General features: G+C 35.5%; 1 protein-coding gene across 1 annotated transcript; it reads right to left on the bottom strand.

Annotated features, from left to right (window-relative positions):
* Nucleotides 1-4146: 4146 nt before the first annotated feature.
* Nucleotides 4147-16275, bottom strand: LOC132066223 (cytochrome P450 CYP749A22-like). The gene is made up of 2 exons (XM_059459577.1): nt 16168-16275; nt 4147-4431 (listed from the first exon to the last, which is right to left on the bottom strand). The coding sequence occupies exons 1-2, from the start codon at nt 16273-16275 to the stop codon at nt 4147-4149; spliced, it is 393 nt and encodes a 130-aa protein (XP_059315560.1).
* Between the last annotated feature and the right edge of the window lie 220 nt (nt 16276-16495).

Raw genomic sequence — 16495 nt, 5'->3', positions numbered from 1 at the left:
CCAATGGTAAATGGTGATGTGACTACCTTGAGATGAATTGTAATTCGACTTTTATGCTACTGAACTGTTGCGTGTTTATGCAGCCATTCGGGAGGATGAATGGTCACCGAGATCTCATATTCCTGTGCTTATGCCTAGCCATTCGGGAGGATGAATGGTCACCGAGGATCTCATATTACGGTGTGCTTATGCCTAGCCATTCGGGAGGATGAATGGTCACCGAGGTTCTCATATTCGGCTGGGCTCAGCCATTCGGGAGGATGAATGGTCACCGAGGGTCTATATTCCGGTGTGTGCTTATGCCTAGCCATTCGGGAGGATGAGTGGTCACCGAGGATCTCATATTCCGGTGTGCTTACGCCTAGCCATTCGGGAGGATGAGTGGTCACCGAGGGTCTCATATTCGCTGTGCTTATGCCAGCCATTCGGGAGGATGAGTGGTCACCGAGGATCTCATATTCCGGTGTGCTTACGCCTAGCCATTCGGGATGATGAGTGGTCACCGAGGATTTCATATTCGGTGTGTTTATGCCTAGCCATTCGGGAGGATGGTGGTCACCGAGGATTTTATAATCCGGTGTGGTGCTTGTATTTGTGACAAAGGAACCCTATGGTGATCCCCCGATGTGACTTATTCTTGAGCTCCGTATTGGCATGTGTGACATTCTTATTCTCTTATGGAATTGTTGATGACTATCTTAATTGATCAATTTGAAAGGCATATTTGAAAGTTGTAACTTGACAAAAGACTTTATAATCGGTTTTGATAATTCTTATTAAGATACACATCGAATACTTGTTTTATATTGAGTAATGGTTTTGTAAACTTGTTTAACAAATGATATTAAGAATCAAAAAGTGGAATACAATTGTTTTTATGTCATCTTCTCGAATCGATTTCTTTATGTATTATTATATTTTATTTTTATAATATTTGTTGTCCCGAGACACCACCGAGTACCCAAAAGATGTACCATCGTTGTTTTTTGATGGTATGTTAGGTATCATCGAGGAGCAGTGTTCGTGATACGCCTACGACTTAAGAGAACTTCTTTGCTTCGAGACTATTCGGTGAGCCCACATGATTGTTCGTGGGGCACCATTCTATCTTTACTCTTCGCCTTTTAGTTTAGTTGCGTCCCGATGATTTAGACATTCATCATTATCTTAAGCTCCATAGCATACGTTCAGGTAGTTGTTGAGTTATTGATTAACTCTCGGGCACGTTATTACGTTTGACTAAGTATTTGGTGAATAAAGACTTCCGCTAATTTAATTTATATATTCATGATTTGTTACATTTACTTTATAAACTGTTGAGGTTTAATGTTGAACCGGTGGGTTCAAGTGTTATTATTGTATCGTTTAGGTTCTTCCGATGTTTTTCACACGTCGGATGCCGGTCACGTCTAGGTGGGTTTTGGGGCGTGACACTACGGGATAAGGCGTATCTTGGGCGTAGGCGTGCACATGAAATAGTCTTCGGCAATTAGGGAGTGGCTCTTTCAAGACGTTGCCGAGATACATGGCGCTCTACAACACTTCAATCATGGTACCGTTGTTGAATGGAAGCTCAAATCGAAGCCCTGGTGTGTTCGGTAATATTTTCGATTTTGTATTTTGGGCCTTCAAACCATGCATTGATGGGTTTGCTCATTGTCGGCCCGTAATATCAATAGATGGAACACATGTGTACGGGAAGTATGACATAAAGTCGCTAATAAGCATTGAATGATGAAACGGAGCTATATTCCCTCTAGCTTTTGCAATTGCGGCTAATGAGAGCATTAGTACGTGGGGTATGTTTTTGGACTACTTAAGGCAACACGTTATTAAGGATCGCATGGAATATGTGTGATATCGTATAGAAATGCGGCATATTGCACAATATGTTCAATTTGCGGGGTGGCAACCACCCTTTGTCTACCATCGTTATTGTTTAAGGCATTTAAAGGCAAACTTCCAAAAGGCATATCGAATCCCAAAGACTTTGCAATTAGATGTGGGTGGTCGCAACGCAGCATCGGGGAGAAGAAGTTTAACCCGCAAATGGACATTATTAGGCGGGCGAACGAGGAAGCCTTCCACCGGTTAAACGCAATCGATAAAGACAAATGGACATTACACAAGGACGAAGGTAGACGATGGGTATGCCGACAACAAACGGCTCCGAGTCATTCAATGGCTTGTTGAAATACGCGCGACTACCGTCACCGCAATGGTGAGAATGACATTTAAAGGTTGTGGAGCGGTTCGGCCGCAGATCAAAAGAGGCCAAAGCACATGCAAAGAAGGTCTAAGATGGATGCCAAAACCGTTAAAACTATTCGAGTACCACAAATATAAGGCTAAAACATGATCGGATGGAGTACAACCTGCCCCGGCAGAGCGCATATTTGAACTCACAACAAGTGTGCACCAAGGTAAAGGAGGTAACGTTCACACAATTTTGTGAGATTCAAGAACGTGCACACGCGGCAAGTGGCAATCATATCAAATGCCATGTTCTCATGCCTTCGAAGTGTTTTATCACAATGGGAAAGAACGCCTCCTCTTACATGGCCGAGGGAGTATACAGATTGAAAATTATGCAAAAACGTATCTTTCGAAGGTTCTATCCATTTGGTAGTGAGAATTATTGGCCACCGGATCCATTTTCAATGGTTGCAAATAAAGCATTTATCCGTAAATTCGTAAAGAATGCATACGCGTATTCATAATGAAATGGATGTTCCACCGGGAGATACACTCGAAAATGCTCATTTTGCAATTATGTTGGTCATGATAAGCGCAAGTGTCCCTTACGGCATAGTGGTCAAACTACATCTCGCGGTGGAAGTACCTCTCGGTGGAGGAAACTTTAGTGGTGGAAGTACCTCTAGTGGTGGTGGCACATCTCGCGGTGGTGGCGGAAGATCAACTCAAGAGCATTAATTGATGTATGTTAAGTATTAAGTTTTTTTCAAGAATGTTGTGGTTGTATTTTTAATATATCATGGGTTTCTTATTAATGAATTAGTGTGTTAAGTATTTTCATCTACTCAAGGTTATGAATGATGCAATTTAATTAAGTTTTTTTTTTTTTTGCATGAACGCTGCCATTTTGACTAACTTTTGATTAATTATTAATGAACAAATTTAAGTATTCGTAAAGAACTTCAAGCTAATGTCACCGATCCTCGAACGAAAATGGCGTTCGAGCACTTTTCAACCTCTAAAACGGTCATCCGAACTTTTGTGTGTCCTTGATGTGTTGATCCTACCTAATTAAACGCACAAAAATAAGTAGGGTTCTATATAAAATATTGAAATTTTGGGGTCCCGAAGCATGATTAATCTATGGTCAAAGTACGTTAAAAAGTGTAACGAAAAAAGGGTTAACCAAAAGAAAAAAAAAAACAAACCACTATAGCGCAAGCAAATTACCGCGCTATAGCGATTAATGCAGCCGTGTCCGTTAACTCTTTAGCGCAGTAATTTCGCGCTAAAGGCATTTTTCGTAACATTTTTTTTTTGTTGGGGTATTTTTGGTCGAAACTCGTTTTTTTTGGGGGCATTTTTGGTTCTAGGACCTCAAAAGTAGAGTAGCTGAAAAATATTTTTATGTTGATCCTAATTTTATAAATAAGCAGTCAAGGATAGAAGTGATGATACTAATCAACACTTTTTATGAGAAATAGCTTAAATGCCCTTAAATCTATTTACCAAAAAATATAAATTTAAGGTATCTTTACATCGAAAAGGACAATAGAGGAAATGTAATGGGGAGACCGGGGTTTTGTTCTGGAAGGGTATTTCGGGGACTTCAAAACAAATTAGGAATATAATAATATAAATCTTGTTTAAACTAAAAGCGCTTATAAGTAGAAAATTCACAAGTTATGAGTGACCAACTTATACCTTTGACTGATTTTGGCTTATAACTCTTTTAGTGTTTATTAAGTGCATAGATAAGCCTTTTGTTCGAAGTTTATTGGACATGAATAACTCTTTTTGGGTTCGTTTCATAATGTTACTCCATTTATGGAATTTGGTCTAGCTATATTACAAGCTTCTGTTTTTACGATCTTAATCTAATTATACCCAAAAAACCCAATCAACTTACAAATTTACCTTAAGACTTCTAAGCTTTTCATTTTCGAAATTTCAATTATGAGATACAGCGATAAGACTATGACCATCTAGTGGAGGGACACACCTGATACCAGGCAATCTGATTTTGTGAGCATTTCTTGAAACTAGCAAAGCTAACTTCATCAGCATCTGAAATATATTTTTTCCTTCTAAGTAACTACTTCCAAATGCTGTCCTTGAAATGATCTCTGATGTTAATAGCCTAAACTCTTCAAACACTTCAAATTCTTTATTTTCATAAATCTTCCACCTTTCCAGCATTTTCTCACAACTCATAATCATCACTGGAATCATACTCTGCATTCACAAACATTATTTTAAAAAAGTAGCACTTGGAGAAACAGATAACAAAAGGCATAATTTTGTTTCAAAAATTGCATAAGAATTTTACTTTTAGACTTTCTCCCTGAAAAACATGGTTGGCTAGTTTTCGCATTTTTGCCCATTTTTCGCCTTTAGATGACGAAACGCCGTCTCCTAAAAGCTTCTTGGAAAAGCCTTCAAGATCTATTTTGGGAAAATTGTTGTTTCTATTGCTCAGTATTTCTTTGAGAAGTTCTGGTTCAGTCACTACTAGTTCAGGTTACACTCCATACAAGTAGAGAAAATTTGCCCCTATAATGCGACAAGAGAAACAAAGAAAATATGACTTAGCCTTTTCTTATTCCAATTCTTTACACCATATAAGGAAACAAAAGGATTTAAGATATATACACTAACAGTGTAAAGATTTTCTTATGCTATTGGCGTGCTTAACCTGTGATGGTAGGTTACGTATCGTTTTTTTCAGGTTACAATTAATGCTTATCAAAAGATTTACTTGTAATTACCTTATAAATGATTGAGTGTGTAAATATCTTTTATACCATCATCGCATAGAACTTAAACTTGAAACAAAAACGTAATGAGAGAAGAAATAGTCTGAGAATCTTTTAGTTTACCGTATAACTTCGTCCAAGAAATTATATGAGGGAGAATTCTTGGAAATATCTATAGTGTTTCCATGTAGGACCTTGTATACCTTGAGATTTCATCAGAAATTGTACATGAACTGGAGTCCACCATAGCTTCTTAAAGATCCTAACAAGGATCACTGACAAAGAAATGAAAAGAAAACTTGCAACAACGCTGATCATCATCATATGATCGAAGGATGTTCGCGGTTTTTTGAATCCAAATATTGGATGGACATCATGAGTGATGTTGGTTTTCTAATGTACTTGACTAAGGTTGATCATATTAGCTCGAATTAGAGGACAAATAAATTCAGATACTGGTTTTGGCTTCATCAATAGCATTTCAAATTGGCAACAAAAAATTAAGATCACCATTCTTGTTTTGCTCTTGACAAAGATTTGAGATCAATAGACGGTGTGGTCCACGAAAGTTAAAGGTGTCAGCAATGACTACAATGGATTATTTTATGCCAAAACACAGTACAATAATTCCATATTATAAAGAGGAGATTGAAAATGAGAAGTCTCAAGGCAAGTGTGCCGAATCTTTTCCTAGTACATGCACAAGATCATTAAAACTTAAACAGATTTTCAACACGAGTTTATATAATAGTATATATGATTGCATTATGTTCAGTCAATATGACAGGTGTATTCTATGTGTTTTAGAAGATTCCTTGGGCCATATGAAGTATATGTTTGGTTTGGTTCCAACGTTTAAAAGATCGACTTAATTGATTTGGTATCCTTTTAAAGAAAACCGACTCAAATCAATAGTGAACACTCCTAGGTACAAGACAAGGCATTATTTCTAGCATTTAACTTTTATATTCCCTAATTTCATTATTTTTTCTCATACTACCCTCAATCTTAAATAACTACATAAAGTGTTATAAGTAAACAAATTCAGAGTTCCAAAGCATCATTAATAGGGTTAGTTTAGTAAAATACACCTCTAATAAAAGCTTGCTTAAGGGATATGCCAAATTAACATGGCCCAAGTAAAATGAAATGGAGGGTGTACATCAATACTATTACCTAAGATTTTCTTTTACCTTTTATTTACTCCCTTCGGATAAAAAAGAGTGTCCACTTAGCCTTTTTTATTGGGTCAAAAAGAGTATTCACTTATCAAATCAAGAAAGAATTAACCTTATTTTTTCAAAATTTTCCCTATTAAGTGCTATGATCAAATCACAATACTTATTTAATTAGGGACAATTTAGTCAAATTACTTGTTTTTTTTCTTCTAAAAATTAGTATTTTCTTAAGGAGGTGTGCAAATGGCTAAGTGGACACTCCGTTTTATCCGGAGGGAGTACAATATATGAATATAGGTTAATAGGTTATATTGTGTAATAGGTTTTCCAACCCTCTTCTTTGGCTTTTACTACTTAATAGGTTAATAGGTTATATTTAGAGTTATTTGACTATCGGTAAAAGCTAAACTAGATTAGATCCATTTAAGCTTTCTGGATTAGATCAACTCATTTTATCTTTGTTGACTGTGTCGATTACTTTAAGTTAGATATAGATGCAGGTCAGATAAATCTTTTATAAATTTAATTTGATGATATAAAGAGATAAGAACTTATATTATGTAAAAGTAGTGTGTGTGCGCACGCAGTAAGAAAGTTACATGGATCAATAGCGAGTTATAGACATGTTGGACAACACAACTCCAAGATAAAATCTGATGTTGACATCTTTCCTCTTTGTACAATGCGATACTTGTGAGGAAGTTATAAACCTGACACATATAATATATTAGACCCACCAATAACCTCTTTCAGATTGCACTTTAGTTCACTATGTAGAGGCAAATCTAAGTAATCTGAAATTGCAAATGCTTGTCTGATTTTGTAGATTTTAGTACTCCAACCTCCTTGTTAAATTCCTTAAAATCAGTGACTTGCCTTATTGCTCCTACTGTAAGCAAGGTAAAAGGAGGATCAATATATACGTCAATCTATTTAAATAGGCATAAAAACAAATTTAAAGAAAATGAAGAAACAAAGGCCTTGACCATGACACTTTCTAATTATTCGATTTAATTACATAACAACAACTGAGCGTCATGCATGCATATGAGTGGAACCAGAGAATATAATAAACTAATTACACCTAATAATATTCTCAGTATAAAGATAATTAGATATTAAGCAATTATAGGGGGAGAGAAAAAGATCAAGCAATAAGATGAAGAAGTAATAAATATAAATTTGAAGAAAACAAACCACTAAACAAATTTAAACATATAAAAGATACTCCACTGCATAGGGAAATGATGGAAAAATAAAGTTGTTGAAAATCACTTCTCCTATGGCCAAGCCTACAAGTCATAGTAACAATTTGTGAACTATACTAACCCTTGCATGTACTATCGAGTGCGTATTTGCACCAAAACTGCGATCTTTCTCTCAAACTTTATATTTCCCAAAGGAAAATACTCATATCTTTCAATCAACATTTATATTTTTTATAATTATACCAAACATAACAAAATGTGAAATCTAGATGATAGAAACTAAGCAAACACCTCACAAAGGCTTTTCTACATTAAGTTTTAATAAGAAATAAATCGCCAATCGGTCGTCTGTCTTTTTTATGAGGGTGGCATGTAATACTAACTCAAGTCAAAAGAGGTCTAAAACAAAGAGTAGGAAAAGATAAAAAAGAACACACATTTGGACCAACACTTCACGAATGCTTCTCTACATTAACTTTGAATTAAAAATTAACTTGCCGGTCTTTCTTTGTTTTAGAGACAGAGCATATTAAAGGAAATTTCAAGGTTAAATCATTTGGGCTTACGCAATTAAGTAAACGGTGCATTATTCTTTTCTCTCGTAATGATGCGTTGCCTTTTACCGAAGTGGTCAAGCGGAGTGTTTTCTGGAATAATGTCCTTTCCCGCAAAGACTTTTCTTTGTGTTTATGTAATAAGTTAAACAAACAAAAAATGGAAAATATTAGGAAAAAGGAGAAAAAAGATAAATGAGTTTCTTGGCTTTAAAGAGGGGATAACTACATGACATAGCAAACATATAGTGGGTATTGACATTTAATAGCTATAGTTTAACTTAATTACTTCTCATAGCAAACATTTGTGTATTAATGACATTTAGTAACTATATATATATATACACACAAAATAGAATACCCATCAAACTATTCATTTCCAACCCAACCCAACCCTCCCATCTCTCTCCCCCTCTTCTCCTCACTGCTCCGCCGCCGGCCACCACCGACTGCCGGAGCTCTGGCGAAATGCCGTGCCCCTCCACTACCATCACTGCCAGCCCCTTCCCCCTTTCCCTTTCTTCTCCGGCGGTACCCCTTTTTCCTTTCTTCTCCGGTGCCAAAAAGGAAAAAAAAAACTCAAATCTACGCCGGAAAAGAGCCAATACCGATGGATCTGAGCATTGTTGGAAGCAAAAAAGAAAAAAACACTAAGATCTATGCCGGAGAAGAAGAAAAAAACTCAGATCTACGTCGGAAAAAAAAAAGTCCAGATTTTCGCTGTATTCGCCGGAATTTTTTCCGGTCAGATCTGGAAAAAGTCCAGATTTTTGCTTTATTTTGTTGTATATTTACCGTGTATACAATATTTTTCGCTTGTATTTGTTGTATACATACCGAAAAATATGGCGTATTTGTTAATTTTTTGGTGTATCTATGTTGTATACAGTATTTTTTGCCTGTATTTGTTGTATACATACCGGACAATATGGCATATTTGTTAATTTTTTGGTGTATGAATGTTTTATACTGTATTTTTCGCATGTATCTGTTGTATACATACCGGAAAATATGATGTATTTGTGTAATTATTGGTATATATGTATTCAGTTTTTATTCGTTGTATTCATGACAACAATCCAATTTATGAATACAGATAGTTATTTCATGAATACAGTGGAAAAAAAATTATTGTATTCATGAATACAGCTAAAAAAAAAATTGAATACACATGTGGGAGCTAGGCTGATTTGCTACCATTAGCTATGCAGTTTGATTAAACCCCAAATGTTTGCTATTTATGTAAAATGCCCTTTAAAGAGTGCCACGTCAGCGGGCCTATGCCCTACAATTATATATATATATATATATAGATGTTTTGAAAATCTAAGTTTGACTACTAGCACTTTATGTAGTTACTTAATGATAATGATAACATTGGAAGAAAATAATTAATCTCTCTTAATTTACTAAAATGTATCAGTTAAAAAAAAATTCTAATACAAGGAACAAGTACAAAAAAAGGGAGTAGCTAAGTAATTGAGTTTTTAAAGCAAAAGATCGTTGTCATGAAAGGAGCATGAAAGTCTTATACTATACGAAAGAAGGAAAAGTGAATTAAAAAGTGAAAATATTACTACTAGTATTATCTTTTGTAGGGAAGAAAAATAAAAATAAAAAAGTAAACATGATTAAGAGCCTGTTTGGATGGGCTTATTTTAAGCAGCTTATAAGCTAAAAAAAAATAAAATAAGTTGGGGTAGTCAAACTTATTTTTTTTGGGCTTATAAGCTGTTTTAAATAAACTAAGTCAAACGGGTCAAATTATTTTTTTGAGCTTATTTTAAGCATAAAATAACTTTAAGGTGGCCAGACAAACACTCAAAAAAGCTGAAAACAGCTTATAAGCAACTTATAAGCCAATCCAAACGGGCTCTAAAAAGGATGTCGCTTTAATGACAATGCTCCAATGATGTTTCAAAAAAGTTGGGTGGAAGATGGGTCCCACATGGCAAGAGAAATAATATCATATTACTCACTCGGGTTCAAAAAGAGTGTCCACTTAGCCATTTGAATACTTAAGAAAATACTAACTTTTAGGCAAAAATAAGTAATTTGACTAAGCTATCCCTAATTAAATAGGTATTGAGATTTGGTCACTTAACACTTGATAAGAATAAATCTGAAAATATAAAATTAATTTTTTCTTGATTTGATAGTGAACAGTCTTTTTGAACAGAAAAATAAAGGTTAAGTGAACACTCTTTTTGAACAGGAAGTAGTATGAAACAAGAAAAGTTTTTTTGTGAGAGAAAAAAGTGAATCCACATCTTAGACTTTTGGGTCCACAAATTTTACGTCCACTTTTTTATCTCACAAAAAGAAGTCTCATATAACTAGTGTGAGTTGTGTGAGATATATATTAAACATCTAAGGTCAGTTGTGTAAGGCGCGTAGTAAATTTTTTCATTTGGACTAATTTTGGGGTAAACAACCAAAATTCTTTTCTTTTAACCTTATGAAAAAGGTCACCTGTCAAATTAGGTGCACTTTATTGTCACATAAGGGTAGGAATAAAAAATAATAAATAAACATAAGGCAACTTAACGATGAAGAATCAATGTGTAACTTAACGATGAAGAATCAATGTGTAAATAGCAACAAGAGTCAAGCTCAATGTCATGCATGTAAATGAATGGCCCCAACTTCTGGTCCTTTCATAAGTGGAACTTTGGAGTAATGGCATAATTGTCGTCGTATGATTTATAGATCACGGACTCAAGTCGTAAAACCAATCAGCAATGTTTGTATCAGGTCAAAATTAAACCTATATAAATACGATATACTTTGTGCATCTAACAATCCTTTTTCTTGATCCTTTTATAGTTTTCTTATTGCTTCTTCGTTTGGATTTCCCAAAAGCTCTACACATTTTCCGAAAAAGCGTGATGCCCATTTCCAGACTTGGCATATACATCTCACTTAGGGGTCGTTTGGTAGGCTGCATTAATCAAAATAGTCCTTATATTAAAATTTAGTCCATCCAATACATTATTTGGTTGCTTAATTCAATTTAATCATATCTAATACATGAATAACTTATACACCATAGGGGGCTTATCTAATACCGAGGAAACTAAGGGATTACTTATCCCAGGTTTAACTATACATGGATAAGACCCCCTAAAATGACTAAACTACTCCTCAAACCCTTCTTTAGGTTAATAAGGTGTTCTTTATGAATTAGATTAACTTACAGAAATATTTGTAGAGCTTATATTTGAATTGAAGCCAAGTTATATATTTATTATTATTATCTCTAGTAACCATTGCCATTCTTTTGCTCTTGATTGCTCTTTCAGAAGCCGAGCACTGATGGCAATGAAGGTTTTTTCTTGTATATGCTCATACCAGAAAAATGAGTTAAATAAGGTAGCTTTCATCTACTTGGTAATTGAGCAAATTTTCTTTAAAGTTCGGTACTTTTGTCTTCAGCTACGTTTTTTTTTTAATAGTTAACAAACATAGTGAGAAAATTGTTCTCTCTTAGCTAGTTTCATGAAATAGATCCCACAAAAAATAATACTACAATTTTTGTGCAGTAGTCTAATAGCTCGTACAATTAAATGAAATAGAAAATCCCACAAATATTCAAGGGTATAATTTAAAGAAGATTTTGTACTATTTTAAACCAAACACAAGCTTAGATTATACATTATTTATCTAATTTTTAATACATGAACCAAACACTAGATAAAAAATAAGCTCAGCATTACAATCTCTATATTATTAATCCCTGCATTAATAATACCTGCATTGCTAATACCTGTATTATTTGTCTTCGTACCAAACAACCCCTTAAAGTACCAGACTTCTCAGTCAACAGAGATAAATGCAAGAAGTAATGCCTTGTGCCAGCTTGTTACGATTAATTGACACTAGTAGAAAATAATTAATCCCTCCGCTTCAAAAGGAGTGTCCGCTTAATCATTTGCACATTTTTTGAAAATTATTAATTCTTAAGTAAACATCGGTAATTTGATCAAATTACCCCTAATTAATAGGTATTGAGATTTAGTTACTTAACACTTAATAAAAGTAAATTTAAAAAATTAAAATTAATTTTTTTTTAATTTAGTAAGTGAACATTCTTTTTGAATAAAAAAATAAAAGTGAAGCGGACACTTTTTTTAGACTGAAAAAAATAACTATGAAAAGATAACTCATTAATCTTTTCAAACCGAAAAGAATAACTTTGAAAAGAGAACTCATTAAATAGTCTTTCAAAAAGGAAACGTGCACATTCGTCAACTCATTAAATAATCTTTGGAAATGACTACATTACTGTTCAAAACGACGTGGCTTTGAGCAATACTTAAAAGTATTAAAATGTCCTAGTTCATTTAACTTCGAAGAATACTTCAATTAACTCTCGTAAAAGGAAAAAAACAACTCCTATTTTGAGACGGAGGAAGTAACAATTAGTGCATTTAGAATTTTTTTTTTTTATTCTCGGGCTTCGTCCCATTTTTACTTGTCACTATACTAAAAAATAGATGTTCACTTTAATTGCTTGTTCAGTTTGAAAATAAAGAGATAATTTACTACTTTATACATATTTCACGTACCCTTAAAAGTAAGTATTATAATTATTTTCAATTCATTCCTAAGTAAGTATTATAATTATTTTCAATTCATTCCTACTATATAATAACTAGGAGTGATATAATACAATTACTATTGATCTATATCTTGCTTCTTAAGGGGTGTGCTAATAAAGCATGAACAAGTATATATAGACGCGAAAACGACCGGTCCTTAATGTAACGTGTTTATTTTAGTCCTTCATATTTACACGTAATCGAAAAAGTCCTTAATGTATGAAAAAAGTGATCATTTTAGTCCTAAACCTTTAAACTTATGGTTCAAGTCAAAAAAATCTGTTAAACTTAACCAGCAACTCACGTGAGGGAAGCAAAAACTACCATTTTCCTCCCGCCACCACCGTGTACTCGCGCCTGAACAATGGAGTATACATTTTTCTTGCTTTCCTAATAACTTAGTTTTCATTCTTGCATCAAGAGACACAATTGAGTTATGATTTCAAAGGCAAAAACATACTTTAATTATTGGTTCAAGAATTTCCATTAAAGGTAGCAAAAGTTGATATTTCTTCACATCATATAAGATTTGGTTATGGCTGAAAGGTTTCGCTCCCATTTTTTATGTTTTTATACAACTCACTTGGTTAAGCTTAATATATTCTTTTACTTGCACCGTTACTTTTAAGGTTTAGGATTAAAACAATCACTCTTTTCATACATTAAGGACTATTTCGGTTACGTGTTATATATGAAGGGCTAAAATGAACACTTTTTTAATACATTAAGGACTGTTTCGATTTCATGGTATATATGAAGGATGAAACTGATACTATTTATGTTAAGTTATTTATATGTAGGACTAAAATAGTCCCAACTCCATACATTAATGGACGGAGGGATTCCGTACGTACTAAGTGACATGGTTCGGGGACCTACAGTCAACACCAAATTTTCCTATATAAGAAGCAACCACAAGTCACTCTTCCCCGTCAAAACAAAAACAAATCTAAGAGAGAGAGAGAGAGAGAGAGATAAAACTTATAAAAAATTGTTGTAAACACAAAATGAGCAAAGAAGGCAACAATTCTTGGTCGTCGAAGAACTAGCAAGTGTTAGAGGAAAAAGAAGAAAATGAGACGATAAGTGGAATAGTAACAACAGTAGGTGTTTTTGCAGCTGGTATGGCTTTTGCTGCATGGGGCATTTCTAAGTTAATTGATGAAACAACCGAAGAAAATAACAAGAAAATGATGAAAAAGCCAGGGGCAGATGGTTACATGTTTAGGGATGACTTTGAAAAAAAATCCTAAAACCTATTTCCGTGATCTTCATGGCAAGAAATGAAATCGATCCCATTTCGATTTCTACTCGATCGTATTACAAATATTCTTGTTTTGTTGTCGTATTTTCTAATTCCCTGCATGCTGCTTTAATTTAATATCGAACTAATGGTTGTTATCCCTTTTCTTATATATATAATATAAGTTGTGTACTTGTGTCTTAAAATGTCTTTGTTATTAGTATAGTAGTAAACAATATGTCGATCTTTTTGTTTCAATGGCAGCAATTTCAAGTCCTGTGTAATTTATAGGACACCAAATGAGTACCTTGACGCAATATCTATGTGGATCAAGATAAAATGAGGAAAAGCATGTTTGTGAATTGACTCTCCCTTTTATTCATAACTGATTTAGTATAGAGTTTCACCTTATATGATCAAAGATAAAATGAGAAAAAGTAAATATGCCCCTCGAAGTAACAGTGAAAGCCGTGCAGGGACATATTTGGACGACCTTTTCAAGTACTCGGGGCTTTTACGAGCCGATAAGTTAACGAATGACAAATATAAGACAAATCACAGATGTTAAGCGTATATTTGGCACTTCTCCGCTATTTTAATTTGATTCTGTGCTCTGCTTTATGCTTCCCGTGATTGTATGCACAGTGTTTGATTTTTATAAGAATTAGGCATCTCATAAGGTGAATCGAGAAAGAAGTTGAGCCAAGTGATTTTGCTAAGAGAGCATGTATAGCCTTTGTTTCTCCAATTTAGTCCTATGATGGTGTAGCATAGAAAAGAGTTGCGCATAAATTTAGTTGGCCAGCCAAACACTCAAAAAAGCTTCAGCAACTTATAAGCCAATCCAAACGGGCTCTAAACTTATAGGTAACCGTTATGTTCCATCCAGATAAATTTTCTGGTTTTGGGTTAGCGACGTAACTGATAGACTATGTAATAATGTAAATATTGTAAATCTTCCTTTCCTTATGTATTGTAATCAGGTCCTGTAATTTAGGCTAGTATCATTCTAATAGGGGATACCTACTTTTGTATATAAGAACCTTGATACATCAATACAAGTCACGGATTGATTTCCTACATGGTATCAGACTAGGTTTCCTTCCAAAACCCTAGCCGTCCACCTCTCTCTCTCTCTTCTAACCCTAACCAGGTACTCAGGTACTCTCACGTCTTATTTTAATTTGAGCAATAATTCTGGAATCATTGTTGGTAATGGTAGCACTATTCCAATTCGAGGTTATGGTCATACATCCCTTCCCCCACCTAATGCTCAATTACGTCTCCGAAATGTCTGCATGCTCCAAAACTCATCAAAAACCTTGTTTCCCTACGTAAATTCACTAAGGATAATAATGTTTACGAGTTTGATCCTCTTGGGTTTTTCGTGAAGGATTTACCGACGGGGAGCCGCCTAATGAGATGTGAGAGCACCGGGGAATTGTATCCTCTCAATGCCACGAACGGTCCACTCCACCATCCACCTTCCTTGCCGCATCACCTAGCTTGTGGCATTCCCCGCCGGCCATCCGGGAAAATCTATCCTTAGTTCTCTTCGTAGTAATGCCTTAATTGAATGTAATAGGGCTCGTACTTCTTTTTGCACCTCTTGTCCTTTGGGGAAACATGTTAAATTGCCATTTTATGATTCGTTGTCGTTTACTACTATGCCGTTTGACATCATTCATAGTGATTTATGGACATCTCCTGTTTTAAGTTCTAATGGGCACCGCTATTATGTTTTCTTTCTTGATGATTATAGTAATTTTCTTTGGACCTTTCCTATCTCTAACAAGTCCCAAGTGTATTCTATATTTCTATCTTTTAAGGCATTAATACAGACTCAATTCGAAAGAGACATTAAAAACATTCAATGTGACAACGGGCGGGAATTCGCAAATGGGCAATTTCAATCTTTTTGCGCCTCCAATGGTATAAATTTTCGGTTTTCTTGCCCACATACATCTCTCAAAATGGCAAAGCGGAACGAAAAAAAAAATTAAATCCATTAACAACATAGTGCGCACTCTTCTTGTCCACTCCTCCGTCCCCCCCCTCCTTTTGGCATCATGCTCTCCAAATGGCCACCTACCTCCTCAATATACTTCCCACCAAGGTCCTTAGGCATAAATCACCAACGCAAGTTCTCTATCAACGAACCCCCTCCTATTCTCATCTCCGGGTTTTTGGGTGTCTATGCTATCCACTTTTCCCATCTACGACTATTCATAAGTTACAAGCAAGATCCACCCCGTGTGTTTTTTGGGCTATCCGTTGAATCATAGAGATATAAGTGTTATGATTTGTCCACCAACAAAATCATCATCTCACGGCATGTCCTCTTTGACGAAACTCAATTTCCCTTCTCCAAATTGCACTCCCCCACCCCAACGTCCTATGAATTTTTGGACCATGGCATTTCCCCATATACCTTGCATTTTCTGTCTCCACCTGCTCCTCCCGTCGTTCCCTCGGTCAACCCCTCCACCGCTGCTGCACCGCAGACACGGGCCTTCTCCCCCACCGCCCCACCCGTCATCGCCGCCAGTCACCACCGGGGACACGGCCCGCCAGCCCCTCCCCCCACCGCCCCACCCGTGATCGTGCCCCACTCCCCCCCCACGGTCATCGCCGGCGCAGCCCTCCCGTATGGTTACTAGAGGCCAACGCGGGATTTTCAAACCCAAACAACCGTTCAACTTAAATACTTCCAGCCCTCTCTCCATCTCGCCTATCCCGCGAAATCCTGTCAATGCTCT

Source organism: Lycium ferocissimum, chromosome 8 (assembly GCF_029784015.1).
Source record: "Lycium ferocissimum isolate CSIRO_LF1 chromosome 8, AGI_CSIRO_Lferr_CH_V1, whole genome shotgun sequence".
In the NCBI taxonomy this organism is placed as follows: domain Eukaryota; kingdom Viridiplantae; phylum Streptophyta; class Magnoliopsida; order Solanales; family Solanaceae; genus Lycium; species Lycium ferocissimum.
This window is presented reverse-complemented; position numbering and strand designations above follow the sequence as displayed.